This window comes from Tauraco erythrolophus, chromosome 7, assembly GCF_009769465.1.
Source record: "Tauraco erythrolophus isolate bTauEry1 chromosome 7, bTauEry1.pri, whole genome shotgun sequence".
NCBI lineage: Eukaryota > Metazoa > Chordata > Aves > Musophagiformes > Musophagidae > Tauraco > Tauraco erythrolophus.
This window is the reverse complement of record NC_141471.1, coordinates 59,290,770-59,306,646: the sequence shown is the minus strand read 5'-3', so window position 1 is coordinate 59,306,646 and position 15,877 is coordinate 59,290,770. Positions and strand designations below refer to the sequence as shown.

The window sequence follows — 15,877 nt, the reverse complement described above, 5'->3', positions numbered from 1 at the left end:
TCTACAGTTGGATAAACCCCAGAAATCTTCAAATTCCATCAGATATCAGAAAAAATTATAGAGATCTATAGTTAGGTTAGTATAAAAAAAAAAAAAGAAACATAAACAAAGGCCCGAGCGCTCTGTATATGACTGAACCATTTGTGATCAGTCCATGTTGAAAATAATGTATGTTTTGTCCCAGTTCTTGAAAGGTGGATAGAAAAGTATCTGCCCATAGATCAATGTTGAATCCTTAATCTAGCAGAGACTATTGCTGTAATCTATGTATCCCACTAACATTTGTACTGGTATACACTGGTATATGCTTACAGTAGCATATTTGATATATACTTACAGTGGATTCATCTTAAGGGTTGGAGGGTGAAGTGCAAATAATGAAACTCATTCTGCTAATCCAATTAACTTCAGTATGAAATTTTTAACGTAGGGCAGATAGCACCAGGATGAAGTAAAAACACTGCAGAAAGATTGTTTTCTGGATACTTATGTCAAGCTACCGTTAACAGAGATATCTCTGATCTTCACTTAACAGTCTAACACTCTTTCTTTCCTCAGTTTGATCTTTCCTCCACAGATGAGGCTAACTCAGCTACCTGAACTGAACTTGAACTACCTGCTATCCTTCACGGGCACTCTTCAGGCATTGTCTTTTAGTAACATCCAATATTCAGCACTACTCTGATTGACTGCTATTAATTGACGTGATAAATTCTACTGGAGTCCTTGAAGGCAGAAAATACTACAAGGTTTTGTAGAAATGCCTGCAGAAGCTTCAGTTTAAATTGAAAATGCTGCTGACGAAGGAAGTCCTATCATAAAAAGAAGGAACATCAAAAGACATGGACAGATGTTGACATCATCTTCTGTGACTTACAAGGCAAGCAAACCTGCCACTCACAGTATTACCACTTTTAGCAGCCTTGACCCGAGAAGATATTCAAATAAATAAGTGTAAAAGCCCTGGAAGAGGCTAGTAAGAAAGAGGGGGAACAGAGTGCACATCAGATTGATTTTATACCCTGCGCTTCTAACCGCATGCCACAGAAATTGATCTTGCTGTCTGTTGTGATTACGATCAACACTTCTTTTCTATTTATTGGATTTGTATAGCCTCTTTCATTTCACTAAGGAGGAGAATTCCAATTTACATGAATCAGCTCTCAAATGCCCTGCACTTGGAAGGGTGACACTCACACAGCCTGTAGCTAGGAGTCACTGAACATATACCACAGCTCACAATTGTGTAATGATTTGTTCTTGTGTCTGAGAGTGCAAACCCAATGCAAACTAGATGATTAAACAAAGCTTTTACAAAAACTCATGTGAGGTAGCACAGAATGAACTGCACTATCAGCCTCAAATACATCTGATTAGTACAGAAAAGAAAAAAAAAAAAAGACGGAGGCTCATCCCACTGAACCCATACCCAGCTATGGTGAACCACATACTTGCAGGTATAGCAACCAGTATTAACTTACTTCATATTGAAAATCGATCTTACAAACCTCTTTTCCCTGGGTCATCAATAATATAAGACAGTCTAATAGTATTCCAAATTAGCTATCTCTAGCAGTATTATTGCAACTTGGCCAGTTGTCCCATTATACCAACCACACAGGGGACAAAGAAAGAGTCATCCACTATAACGAGGGCTGCGATAGAAGAACCACTTGACTGTTGTAACTGCAGCAGAAGTGAGCGATTCTTTACCCAGGGTGCAGCCGATTCACACGGCTGCGCTTTCCTCTCATTAACGCTGCTGCCAGCTCAACACAATGCCACGGATTCGGCGGCAGCAAGAACGAGGCCAGGGAGAGGAGGAGGAGGAGGCAATCGAGCCTGCTGGAGCTCCCGGAGCTATGCCGGTCTTCTAGAGCTGAACATCTCACCCTGTGGCTGGATTTAGAAAGGGACTGGCTAATTTTTATGACAGTTGGTTATAATTGCAGCGAAGCTAGCTAATATAACGTCAAGAGGAACTAATCATCATGCTTTAGGGAATACATCAATTGCTTGCAAAGTCTTGGAAGACTTTTGGGGTAGTACTGAAGAATTTGTTATGCAAGATACAGTATCAAAGGGACCACCCTCCACCAGAGGCCAGATATCAGCTTAGTAAATAGCTTGATCTTTTATGCAGCTTTTCTGCATACAGTAAAACTGCTATTTTAAACAAAACACAGAGTCAAACTCACCAGATAAGAGACCTCATCTTTATAAAGACTAGTGATATTAGAAAAAAGGAGGAAGATTTCAAAGACTTAGCCTTGGTGCTCACAGGTTAATGAGGAATTTCTTGCTCGTTTCTGCTTGGACCAAACTTGTTGGGAGTGACAAGCCGATGCTAGAGAAGCAATGCAACACACTTTTGCATTGTCTCAACGCCAAGGTGGGCTTGATCTACCCCTCCTGTCCTGTACTTTCTTGCTAGTGTAATTCCACTCATTTCTACGTGGATGTGGCAGCGCCAGTGAGGAGTACGGCACTGGAGAGTCTCAAACTCGCTTCTCAGTTCCACTGGGATACCCTGGAGCTACAGATATATCCTGGACTCTAGCAGAGCTAGTGCTCTTTTACAGCAGGGTAACAAACCCAAGCTTGGACAGCTGGACTCACCAAAGTGAAACCAAAGTGAAGGGAGAACAGTTCACGATATTTTTGTATACACTGTGGTGTCAAAATAAATAACAACAAAGGAGGTTGTCAGCACCTGGAGATACAAATCCTAAATGATTAATAACTAGGAGTTACAATCTCTTTCTCAGTTCCTACTTCTATCCCTGCATTTAATACATAGCCAGTCCTCTTGTGCTGCTCTCTGTGCACATTTGAACACATTATAGCTTCACTTTAGTATAGAAGGATTCAGGATAAGTAGTTTTATCACCTCTGAGGAAATAAAAGGAAAATACAATCATTTGAGTCCACGCATGCACAGCTTAAAGTATGTCATTGAGCTTTCCAGTTGCTTTGTAATTTCATTTTCGCTGTACCTAAGTTGATGCGGGATTTGTGCTTTAGCAAACAAACCTGTAACATGATTATTTTCAAATACCTGTTTTAGTTCAGGGCATATTGTGCTAGGAAAAAATAAACGATTAATCAAAGTTTCTTTCTTTATAAAAAGGTGTTTGCAGGAAGTATAGGCAAACAAATTTATGGAAAGCGTAAAAGCTACTGGGAATCTATGCAACATATTTCCAAAGGTCAACAGAAAGTGCATTATACCTCCTTCTACCACGGAGCTGCTTTTTTTGCTGCCCTGAGATATTTATCAATCTATACAGCTGCAACAGGCAGTTTCTAAACCAGGCCCTGCATTGAATGAGAGGTGCCCTGGTGTTAGAATATCTACTGCAGATATAGGTGTTAGAATAGATGGAGTGTTAGAACAGATGTTGCAGCTAGGTCACAGTTGCATTGTATCAGCCTGCATATCGATGACATGCAAATGACAAACATTTTTTGCCACAATTCTGAAGATATTAAAGTCCAGCCACACTCTTGAGGCTGTTCGCATGTACCTCGCTTTCTTTCTCAGCAACTTCAGTTGTCTCCTTATCCCCTGTCTCGACTCTGTCCTGTATAAAGAGGAAATATGGTCATCACCTTACTCATGCTGAGGCAATGGCTGCAGAGAAATTGGTATTAATCAAGCTTAAAGGAAGCACAGCATGTGTGGGATGCAATGAAATGAATGGATGGAACTAAGTGGGATAGTATATAGCAAGCAGAAAGGTTCTTGCTGCCACACATAATCAGAAATAAATGTAGTTACAGGCTAAAACCCAACAAATAAAACCTTTTACATACGTCATCATGACCACTGTATGTGCTAAAGATGATTTTATTTACTTTTATTATCAGTATTCTCATAATAGCACCCGATTCGAAGAATTTTTTAGTAAGCAACAACCCACAACACTGTTGATTGTGCAGTTTCCAGGAAGCTCAAATTTCTCCCACCCAAGACTCAAACCATTCCCATTATAACCTGCTGCTCCCCCTGCAACTCACCAGAGTTTCAAGGTAAACTCTCTAGAACACTTACTTCTTCCACTCATGTTGGACTGCAACTCGTTTAAAGGGGCTGTTCAAAAGAGGTGGGTCACAAAGCTCATGGATTTTTTTTGTGGAATCACCTTTCTCTAGGTCCATATTCAGTGGTACATGCAGCAGGTGCCTGACATTTAAAAAATTAGACACGTGTCAGTGGTTTTCCAAATCTGACACCCATTTAGGTGCTCAAAGGATTGATTGCACTGAACACTAATGGGGTCTCTCCAAATAATAGGCCCTCTTCTACAGAAGGTCAAGTCAAAATCCCTAAAATTCAGGTCTGATTTGGAACAGCTGGAAGCACTTTTTTTCTGTTGTGGTTTGACACCCTGCAGACACAGGCTGTTTCTAAAGACGTTCTACTGAGGGAAAGCAAATCGAAGCCCTGTTACAGAAACCCACTTTGCTAATAAAATTTAAGGCTGCGTTGCAAACACAGCTAGGTCACATTTTTCAAAAGAGCTGTAAAGGTGAAGATGAGTTATGCAAACCTATGCGAGGGCACGGCAGATTCAACCGTTCACTTTGGCAATCACAAATTAGGAGACCTCAAGCACTCAGGCTCCAGCTAACTGCTTTCACACACCCACAACTGTCACTCCAGAATTTCTACAAGTTTCAGCTGAAATGGTTGCATGTTTCTTTTTTAATAAAAGGATGCTGAGTTATATTCAGACTTCTTATCACTCGTGTTTTTTCTGATCTAATCTTCTAGTGTTGCCTGCAGTCACTTAATAAGCCCCAACCATGTCCAGATGCCAGGGCAAGGCAGCTGCTGACAGCAGCGTTACCATAGAAACCTCTCACAGCTTTATCCCATTAAAATTAGTGTTATATAACCTTTTTTTTATGTTTAATTCTTTTTTTTTTTTTTTTTTATTTTTTAAAAGCTGTCAAGCCCCTGCCATGGAGTCCTTGATTTTATAGTAAATTTGAGGAGACTGCAGAGGGTCTTAAGTAGAAAAAACAAATATCAGCAGCAAAATATAATTATTTCTTACTCAACTAATGCACACATGCATACGGCCACCCACAGAAGTCTCATATTTTAGTTTTTTTTAACAAGAGACAAGTACTCAAATGTTTCTATTGCCCATAAAAGCTTTACGTCCAACTGCAAGTTGGCAGATAGATGCCTTCCTTACTTTTACCATCAAAAAGTGCTAAATTTCTGTCATCAGCTGTATTTACAAGTCAATCTGCCTTCAGAAGTGAGCATCAGCCTGCACTTCATAGTCAGAAACACGCCAGTGTTGGCCCTGCTCTTAATAATATTCTGGCAATGTTCTCCGGTAAGAATCCCATCAGCCTGGCTTCGGGCCTCTTTACAGAAGAATCTAATATATACATACACGCATTTTAAAACAAAGACTGTTTTCCAGGCTAACTGAAAGCAGTTTTGGTGGGAAAGGAGAAAGTAAGGAGAGCTCCCCTTGCTTCCCAAAGCTTGGGACTCTCCGAAGATAATTTGACTGTTGCGCACTAGTCGAATCAGTAGCATTTTGCTTTCGCTTTTTTTGATTAGCTGGAAGTTAGGATTTTGTGGATGGTGGAGTTTGAGAAGAGAGGCACAGCAGGACGAACTCTACCATTTTTAGGGCATGAAAGCCTAGTAGTTCTACACCAGTTCTCTCCTGTATATGACAGCCATGTATTTTTAATGGCCTCATTGCTCCAACTTTGCACCTGCACTCAGCTGCACGCTCAGAATTTGGACACAGTTGATCACTTTTCTGTATCTAACCATTGTATTGCTCTCCCAAATGACATGCTCCACCATTTGGGCACCATGAATTGCACCTACAGGGGGATTCAACCATAATTAGATACCCTCAAAGCTGCAGGTTGCTTCCTGGCCTCTGCTGTACTTGCTCCATGTCTTCAAATTGCTTACCAGGAGATAATTTCATATATACGTAATGAGATCCCACGCAGCAATTCTGATGAGCTTTTGTAATGAAATCTTGGCAATTTTGTTCAGACAGACTACGAAATAGCAAGTAACTGAATCCAGAACTCCCTGAATGGTAAGTGGTACCCTATCCCCTGGGACATTCTCTCCCCAGTTTAAATGAAAACCCTACCAGAAAATTTACTGCAAAGCTCCCACAATGAAGAACGCATGTCGTAAATTTTTTGGATTAATGGGATGTGACAGGAAACTTCCCACAGAAAAATTAAACTGATTAGTGGCTGTCACACCAAACTGGAAGTTGCTAAACTTGATAAAAGATTCCCAATAAGAAAGTATCTATTAATATTTTACAACTCCACTTTTAAAGTAAACTGTCACTCGTACAGCAAATGAATGCAGAACTGCTGTCGAGAAGTGACATGTTTTCATCTTTTGCAACTCAGTGTACTTTTCCTTAGCTTTGATCATATTTGTCATTAATTCTAATCTTCAAAACTCTTCTTTGCAAGTCCTGGAAAGCCTTTCCTAAAATAACAACCCCTCAGAGCCAAACACAGAATGACTCAGATTTGGATATTTTTTAAATCAACACTTATAGCTTATTTTCCGAAATTAGCAGGGACAATTTTATATTCCAAAAGCAACAAAAAAACAAGCACAATCCTAATAAAACTGTTTAACTTCTATTTAATGCCTACAGTCTTCCTCTCGTATTGCTCTGAAATTGCCTGGCTCTTGCACTGTGCTTCCCACTGCCTCTCTCCCAACGGCTCTGTGGTCTTGTGCCTCGGCGACAGCAGCTGCCGACGGACCGTGGACCCAGAGCTCCTCACGGACAGTCAGGCAGCAAAGCAGATCATCTGATAAGGTCGTGCTGGCCAACGAGCAAGGAGCAGGCACGTGGTGCTGCAGCCATAGCCTGACATTTAATTAGCCCTTAAGACGTGCAACAGGCTTCAGAGCGTTGCTTTGTCTTAGTGCGAGGCAACAAGGAGCCAGCTTCTTTTCAGAAAAACGGTGAGCTTCTTTTAAAGTTTTTTTTCTTCATTAAACCCTTACAGATAATCAAAATAAAACCATCTAGAAACAACCTTTGCAGCTTCATTAATATCTGTATTTCCACATTATTCCCTGCCATTCACTCACGGGAAGAGGAGAGCTCCCGACCAATGACTGATTTCCCATCCATCCTTTTTCCCAAACTATTAAATCTACTCTGACTGGACGTGAGGCATTCCAGACAAGAGTTTGACAACACAACAACGTGCCTCAGACAGGTGATTTCATTCTCTGCCTTACTATAGAGTAGACAAGTTATTACTGTGATTTATATCAACTGAAAACACCCAGGAGGGAGAGAGCCTGGCCTCCACAGACCGTGGGGTTTTCTCCATTCAGTTACATTATTGGAAGGGGATGATCCTGAAGTCACTTGCTCCAGTGAGTACCATAGAACTGAACAAAAGTGAATTTAAAAAAAGTGAAATCAATATGCAACGTTCATGTAAGTGGAATCAGAATTAAACCCTAAACATAGTTTTGGGGAACACACTGGGACTGCTTCCCTCCAGAGCTGCAGTGCTACTAGGAGTCCGCAAGGACTCACCCAAGGCCAAGGGTGGTTCGGCACAATGAACCTTGTACTGCTGGGAACACTTAGGGCACCAAACTGTGCTCCATGGTCAAACAGTACAGCTATACAGCTTCCACCGGCTTCTGAGCAGAGAACTGACCCACAAAACAACCCCTTTTTCTGTCTGTTCTTTCAGCAGCAATCTGCATATTCTAACAGCGACAAACACTCATTACAGATTTTGAGCATGTTATGGTCTCAAGGAAAGCAAGAAGACTGTCAGCCTACAAAGACAGATGCATTTTTCCTCCAGGGTTTCTTAGCCTGTGGGTATCACCCACTGCCAAGAACTTCTGACAGTATAGTATGTACAAGAGGAATCTCACTTGGATAAAAAGGATATTCACTGAGATGATTCTACGATACCTGTTATAAAAAGGGATGCTAGTCAGCAGAAAAGACCCACATCTACCATCTCAGACCCCCCTCTTAATTTGTAGTGATATCGAGTGCCCTGCTTTGTTCTTCTTGCAGAGCTCTCATTTCTGCTCCTCCCACTATTTCCTGAACGCTGACACGTAAAAATCTCCAAACTGACGCTTGGAGTTTCCTCTTCAGCTCATGGCTGGCTTCTAAAATGGTGAGCCTTGTAGACATTTACATTGCAATCACTTTTTTTCTGGTATTCTCATGCTCTAGCAAGGACCATACAAGATGTACATTGGCTCAGTGCTTACAGCTCAGCTTGAAATGAAATGAGAAAACTGCTAATAAGGTCATTTAAAAAATGGCATCAATTCTTTCCCCTTCTGAAGTCCATCTGGAATCAAACAGCCTGTGAAATCACAATCGCTCAGCTGAACTTCAGTCTAAAATGCCAAACATAAGAGGAATGACATTTTAGGGCTGAAAGGAAGAGGCGTGCTAGAGAGGCATGCTGTGACACAGCCTGGCACTGGGGAAACCGGCCATGGATGGGTGGTGACGATGGAAAGGATGGCTGAAATGCAGAAGGCACATTCACCGTGACGAAAGGTGGCTTGGATGAGGACCGGGAGGTGACATGGGGGACAGGTCACTCACCACAGCCTGCTCGGCGGGCTCGGCAGGCTCAGCAGGGACGGCTTCCTTTTCCGCAACAGCAGCAGCAGCAGCAGGGATTTCCTCGACCTTGGGTTCCCCAGGGGGAGCTTCTTCAGCCTCAGCCTTTTGTTTTATTAATTATTTTTTTTTTTTTAAGTAGAAAGTGGAAAAAATTGTTGAGGACATGACAGTGGGGAGGGAAGAGGGGAACGGGAACTGTGTCTGGCACAGGGCTGCTTCAGGCTCAGTCTTACTGGGCTTTGACAGGGAGTGGATGGCAGTGCTTGGCCTTGGAGCATCGAAAGCGTATTTTCCTCCTCAATGCTCTCTATATAAACTGAGCCAGTCCTACATCCCTCCCTCTCAAGGAAAGAAAGCATTAGGTTCTTCCCAAGTTACAGAAAGGTGATGGAAATGGGGAGAAGGCACTCGGTTCGCTTAGAAATGCTCCAGAAACGGACGGCAAGGCCAGGAGTTGACACTGGCACTCGCGTGTCCTAATCCTGGGCTTCCAAATTATGCCCTGTTTCCTAGTCCTGTCTGTTCTCAGACAATATAGTCCCTTCTCCGGTGAAGGTGAGAAGCAATCAGCAGGAGACTCAAAGTTTTTACATGCATAAGGGCAACCACTGACTGCTTGAATTCTGGCAGTGTAAAAATCATTCCTGGTTTCTTACTAAAATGCATTCCCTCCTGAGCTCTCAGTCACTTACAAGGCATCCATTTATCAACCCACTGTTGGGATTTCCACCCTTTTAAATTCTGGCCTAAGCTTGGTTGTTGTTTTTTTTTTTTTACCAAGAGGATCTAGCAAATACCACCAGCCCTGCAAAATGGCTCACAGCAAAAGTGAGCTCTCCAATGGAGACATCACTTTGCAAATACACGTGCACACAAGGAGAGAGCTGCAAGCTGTGCTCAGCATGTTCCATTTATAGAGATGGCTGACTCAATCAGATAAAATAACCCCAGTAGATTAATTTGCCATGAACAAACTGATCAGCATAACATGAAGCTCAAAAAGCTATTTAGCTGCAGTTGATAACAGGCAGCTGGCTAGAAGGTCTCCTGTGATGAAGAGACAGCTTCCACAACATTCTTACAGATACTAAACTCTCTTCCTCCCTGATATTTTTCAGGAAAAAAACCCATAACCTCTCACTTCTTTTCTCTCATATTCTTTAAGCAGACTGATTTTTAATGAGGTACAGACAAGTCTGGCTAAGCAGGACCTTCAGGATTTGGCACAGCATAGAGAAACGTTCATTAAATTATACCACGCTGTGCAGAAATCTCTCTGTGTAGTGTATTAATTCCAGCTCTAGGGAATTTCATAAAGAAGAAACAGGACTGAAATGAGAAACACAAAGTAGATTTATCCTAGGTAAGATGATGAATGAGTTTCCTGAGGTTTAACGCTGGAAGAAACTTTCAGGCTTAAAATCACAGGTAATGGGCTGTAATGCAGATTGCACTGATGTGCTTCAAGTCACTTGTGGACGAGCATGCTTCGGACTAGTTACCACATTTCAGCTACAAGTAAAAACACCCTCACCATATTCAGTAACCATTATGAAGCACCACCAGAGGCATTACACAAAAAACACATTAAATAATATTGAGTATCTGCTGCTACTAAGTAGCTATAGCACTCACCCAGCAACGCTGCTATTCCGCATCCTTACTCCAGGCTAATCAAAGACTGTAAAACTAAGAAGCTGCTGAAGTATGATCACTTCCAAAAAGATTCTCCACACCTTAGAAGTAGACTATGCCTACTATTAATATGAGGAGAAAGGATAAAACTACAGCAGTTTTGGAGATATTTAAACTGCCATCATGTACTATCTATCACCTGCTTGCTGTACACCCGACCATAGAACTTATTCTTGTCACTTGTTGAATGCAATAAGTGAAAAAAATGTTTGACTACACCTTTGAGAAGTAAACATATCAGGACATCCTAGTTCGCTTTTCTTTTTCTCTGTCTTATCCTTGTGAGAGACCATTTCATTAAGTAAAGATTTACAACCAAAGTGATATCGCCCACCAACTCTTCCGGGTTAAGGTTTTGTGAGTTAGAGGACAGAAAACACGAAAAAGGAAGAAATAACCTTCAACAAAGGAAAAAAGGTGCAATTTTCTACAGGGCATTTAAAAAGGAGGCAAAAGCCACCACTCACCAAAGGCTCTGTCACATTCTCATTTGATTGCACTGTAAATGCAGAGGTATCCTAGATACAGAAATGGAAAACAAAAAGGCGAAAATATTTGAGAAGGGATGTTTGCAGGTGTATATCAAAGACCTGATTTTTTATGGCTTATTCAGGTAACGTCACAAGCAACTTCTCATAGAATAAGATGGTAAACAGATGAAGGTATTATTAATTATTAATATTTAAGCACTGTTAACACTAATGGCATTCCTTTTACAAATATATATTCTATGCTTCTAAACTGTGCTATGTTATTAAAGGCAGTGAAAACCCCTTCATTCAATATGTGAGACTTGCAAGGACTTTGTTTCAGGCACGATCCACTTCTAAGTTTTGAAACTCGGAATCCTTTTGCAGACTACACACGCTCCTGCCCAGGGAGTACGCTAGCTCCACCCTGCTTTCACATCGTCTTGGTTCTGGGCTTTTCTTTTGAATAGCAGCTGTAGCAATTATGGATACAACATTTTACTTGCATTAAGAAGGTACAAAAGTGGAAAAGAAGTTTTCCAACATCTTATTGACTCAAAACCAATTAATTTTCAAAATATTGATGGACCAAATTCTTTTCCTACTGCAGTGGGGCATCAAATTTTGATTTCATTGGGGCAAACACTTCTGTCTTAATGATTAGGCGCAATAGCCTTGTGCTTTGCCCCTTCCTTCTGGATCCTTTACTAATTTAAAAGATCTGGAGCGAAATGAATAAGCACTGAAAGACTCATTTCCATCCTTGCAGAAGCACAGCTTTTTTTTTTGTGTGTGCTTTTTAAAAATGGTGTACAGTGTGTGCTGTGGATGAGCTGGTCTCTAAAAGAATGCTGGAGCTTAGCGAGGCCCCAGATTATCCACATCAAATTTGGGATAATGGCACAGCCCTGGATTTTGAGAGCATAATGTGATATCTTCATGCACTGCCTCTCTGTGATGCCTAAAACAGAGCCTCACCATCAGCACAGCAGTAAACAAGTCATTTAGGTTTAACTTTCAGACTGAAATATATGTTAACTGAAAATAAGGATGCAGAAACAAATAAAACTCTTTCTGTATATACACACACAGTCACTGAAAGTATGTGAAACTGAAGAAACCATGCTTTACAGGATTTGGGGATTCTGAGAAAAATCCACAAAAGAGCACAATAAAAAAGCTAAAACAGTCATTTTATAAGGGGAAAAAAAAAAAAAAATCAGTCCCACTAAGATGGTCAAGAGCTTTGCTATTAAACTGAGCCAAGCCAAGAGTACCAAGAATATTAGCATTATTCTAGTAATGTCTAGGAATAATTTCTGACAACAGGCAAGGTTTAGATTTGAGTCCATATGACATTGTTGTGTAGCTCATCTGTAGAACAGATTTCCTGAAATTGTACAGCCAGCTCTAATCCCTTTTTAACTGCACAGAAAAAAAAAAAACCTCAAAACGTGTTTATTTCTTACCTGTGCAAATCCATTGAATGCTGTGCTGGATGCCTAAGTAGAAGCGAAGATCAGAAAAAGTTATCATTTGTTTACTAAATCAGAACACGAGTCAAAACATTTTTTGTTGCAAAATAAAAATATAAACCAGACACTAAAAAAAAAAAATATAAAAAAAGAGAAGGGTAAGGCAGCAAGAAATTTGACAGCAGGTGTCACAGACTTAAAGAAAAACAACAAAACCAAAAAGTATTTTTATAAAACAATAATTAAAAAAAGACTAAATGCATTTAAAGTTATACATACAAAAGACAAAACCTGCGAGACACAACGTGCCTCCGCAGTTCAAAGCTTCATTCACTGTTTTGAAACACACTTTTGTCAGCCTGCTTCATTACAGGGCTGAAGGGCACCACACTATGAACAGTTGCACGGCAATTTTTCAAAAAAAAGAATCGCACAGGCTTAGGAGGGGCAGTGGGAAACACACAAATGGATTGTTTTTAAACGACAGGGTTATGCATGGCCTAAGGAACTCTTGGTCTAGACTAGGCTACACACTGGGGTAGGTACCTCTTCTTTATCAGCCTCAATTTCCTGGTACAACAATCCATATCTCCGGTTAGCAATTTCATCTTCAGATAAATCTGAGTTGTTGGTCTCATTGTCTTTAGGACTAGTTGAACTCTCGGTGCTAGCATTTCTGGAATTTCCCATTTGAAACAGAGCCAAGGGTCTAGCTACCTCCTTGCTCGGTCCAGGATTGGTAACGCCTGCCTGCTCCCCAGGCAAGCCTTGTTTTACTGGTGCCTCCTGACTTTTATTGCTTGTGCTCACATCTACTTCTCCCCAGCTGTTATCAGTCCCTAGGTCTTGTGTAGACCATTTATCACTAATGCCTAACCAAACGTTTTGCATGTTACCTTCCTCTGAGTCTTGCTGCTTGGGGAAAAAGGGCCAATTATCCAGTCCGTTGGCTTGGCCCTCTGACAGATTAGAAAACCCCCAGGAATCATTAGTAACTGTCGGATCCCAGTTTGCCAACCAGGGGTCTGTTTCCAAGGCTTCAGGAACACCACTGCTACTGGGCTGCTCTTCAGCGACCGCTGCTGCCGTCCTACCTGTCACTTGGTCTTCTGCATTATCTAGGCAAGGATTACCACAGCTTGTGCCAGCAGCATCAGCTGTCTCTGGCGGCAATGCCCACTCTTTTTCAGGAGCGGCTTGACCTTCAGCAGCAGCAGCACTACCATTTGGGAGGAGGCTGATGCTATTGTCTTCAGTTCCTTTATCAGATTCTTCTGCACTGAATAATTCAGCGTCACACAGGACATTTCCAGTATTTGTAGGGTCCTTTTCTACGTGGTCAGCTACCTCTAGGTCAACACGTGCCGTCATGTTTATACACTCCATGGATGTATTCTCTCCAGTACCACTGTCAGTTTGGTCTAAGCCATCCTCAAATGTCCTTTCATGGTCCTGATCCCAGATACCAAAGACTCTCTCAGGTTCAGTGCCAGTGTTTCCTATTGTTTTACAGTTGTCCACTACTATTTTGTCCCTACCTTCCAGCCCTGTGCTCAACAATGGTATTTCTCCATCTGCTTCCTCAACGACATTGACTCCTTTGAATTCTTCTTCCCTAGGGTTTCCTAGGTTAGCACCACTATCTCTCCCAGCATCCCCATCATTATCTCCCAACTCATTTAAATTTTCTGCCTCTGTGCTGACTAAAATGTCAAGATCTGATTTTCCCAAATCCTTATGCAGTTCTGCCTCACTGTTCCCTTCGGTTTCACAACCTCGCTCTTCCAGTTCCTCTGTGCCTTCTACCTCCTTGTAGTTAACAGCTCTGGTCTCTACCTTTTCACTTGGTTTGACACCTGCCCTCTCTTCTTCCTCCCGCTCTTCCTCTGCCTTTTGCACATCACATGGGAGGGGTTCATCCAACAAGCTATCGGTTCCCGGGACGGGTGTCTCAAAACTGGTTATGTTCTCTAAAGGCTGATCGGTCACCACGTCTTCCCATGAGACATTTTTGGCATCCAACTGGTCCTCCAGCGAAGTCCTCTGGTTTTCGTTTACAGAAGCTGACCCTGGTGCAGCATCCTCCTGCTCACCTACAGCAGGCCAAGCACTAGCCAGCAGAGTACCCATGGGTGTGCTTGAGGTTTGCTCTGCCCCAGGGAAAAGCAAAGAACCGCCTGCAGTGATTTCCTGGCTGACACTGGGTGCGCTAACATCTAGGTCCCAGTTGAGTGAACCTAGATTAGTTTGAGATCTGTTAATATCTTCTGATGACCCACTGTTTGGGGCTTCCTCCATGACCAGGTTACACAGGGAAAGACTTTTTGAAGAATCAGGCTTTAAGCAGACAGAAAAGCAAAGAAAAAACACAAGATGAAAAAGATAAAGGCGGACTTGATGAGAAAACACAAAATTTATATTTTACTAGAGCAATTTTAATTTAAAGAATGAAAGCGACTGAACTAAGCCATTTAAGGAAAAGTTACGTGGCTTGCAACATTTGGAGGCAGTAGATTGCAATGTAAAAGAGCAGCACTGGTAGACAAAAACCAGAAAACTACGTATTACACCACACTGATTAAGGCATGTCTCTAGAGCGGTTGCGATTTTGGGAGGAGGTTAGCTTACCGGCTGCACCAATTCGCTGCTTGTCTGTGGAGAAGAAAATCATACTCATGAACCACAGGAAATAAGAACACGACGTACTTTGTTACGGCGACAGTTCTTTAATTAGCAGTTCTCTAACCAGCGGCAGTTACCAAATTGGCATGGAGAAGACGCAGCGGGTCTTCTGCTGCCACTCCACTGAAGACTAATCACAGGCCCCTGAATTTAAGCCACACCATCAGCCTCTGGGTTACATTACAAAGGAAGTTCTATACGTATGTTGAATATTTGTGACACCCTGCTTTCCTCTGTGAGTCACTGACATCTTTATTGCGTGTACCCTATTCCATCTCAATTCAAAAGAGGGGTTGCTCTGTTAGTGGACAAGGAAGGAAGCAACCCAAGTGGCACCAGGGCTTACTTGTATTTACACTAAGGCATCGCTGCATTGCTCGGGCAGTGCAGAGGGCCCTGAGCGCGCAGCTCCGATTCTCATCGCCCCGTGCCATGTGAAGGCATTTACACCCTCACAGACTAAAGCATCGAGTCACAAAGTCTGCTGTCTCTGCTGCCACTTTGAACAGATACAAATGCTGCAGGGAAGATCAACTACTCTGTGCTCAACTTGTTAAGATAAACTCAGTAAAAGGTTGAGTATCCCTAATTTCAAACATATAGCTCTGAGGCTCACTATTTCCTCTTTTTTTAAAAAAAAAACTAGAGCAAAGAGGAACATTATTATAATACAGAATACATATACAACATTAACAAGATATAAATAAAACTGTGTGAAAGGAAGACTTTGATAAAGCTATCTACTATAAAATTAGAGCAATAAATTTGAAACATCTCAACCCAGAGATTTTAGCTGGTCTAGATATTGGCAGCCTTGAAATTTTGGCTAGCCTACATACGTGACTGTTTTTTCAGGCTTTATTTAACCTTTCCCAACAGAGAGAGACAAGCATTTAATATA

General features: G+C 41.7%; 1 protein-coding gene across 1 annotated transcript in view; it reads right to left on the bottom strand.

Annotated features, from left to right (window-relative positions):
- AMPH (amphiphysin) overlaps positions 1–15,877 on the bottom strand; it is a 121,535-nt gene that overhangs the window by 6,624 nt on the left and 99,034 nt on the right. Inside the window, exons 14-18 of the mRNA XM_086614513.1 lie at positions 14,923–14,946; positions 12,289–12,321; positions 10,817–10,867; positions 8,634–8,756; positions 3,528–3,584 (exon numbers count right to left, since the gene is read on the bottom strand). Coding sequence (XP_086470639.1) covers positions 3,528–3,584; positions 8,634–8,756; positions 10,817–10,867; positions 12,289–12,321; positions 14,923–14,946 — 288 coding nt within the window. The remainder of the gene's footprint in view (positions 1–3,527; positions 3,585–8,633; positions 8,757–10,816; positions 10,868–12,288; positions 12,322–14,922; positions 14,947–15,877) is intronic.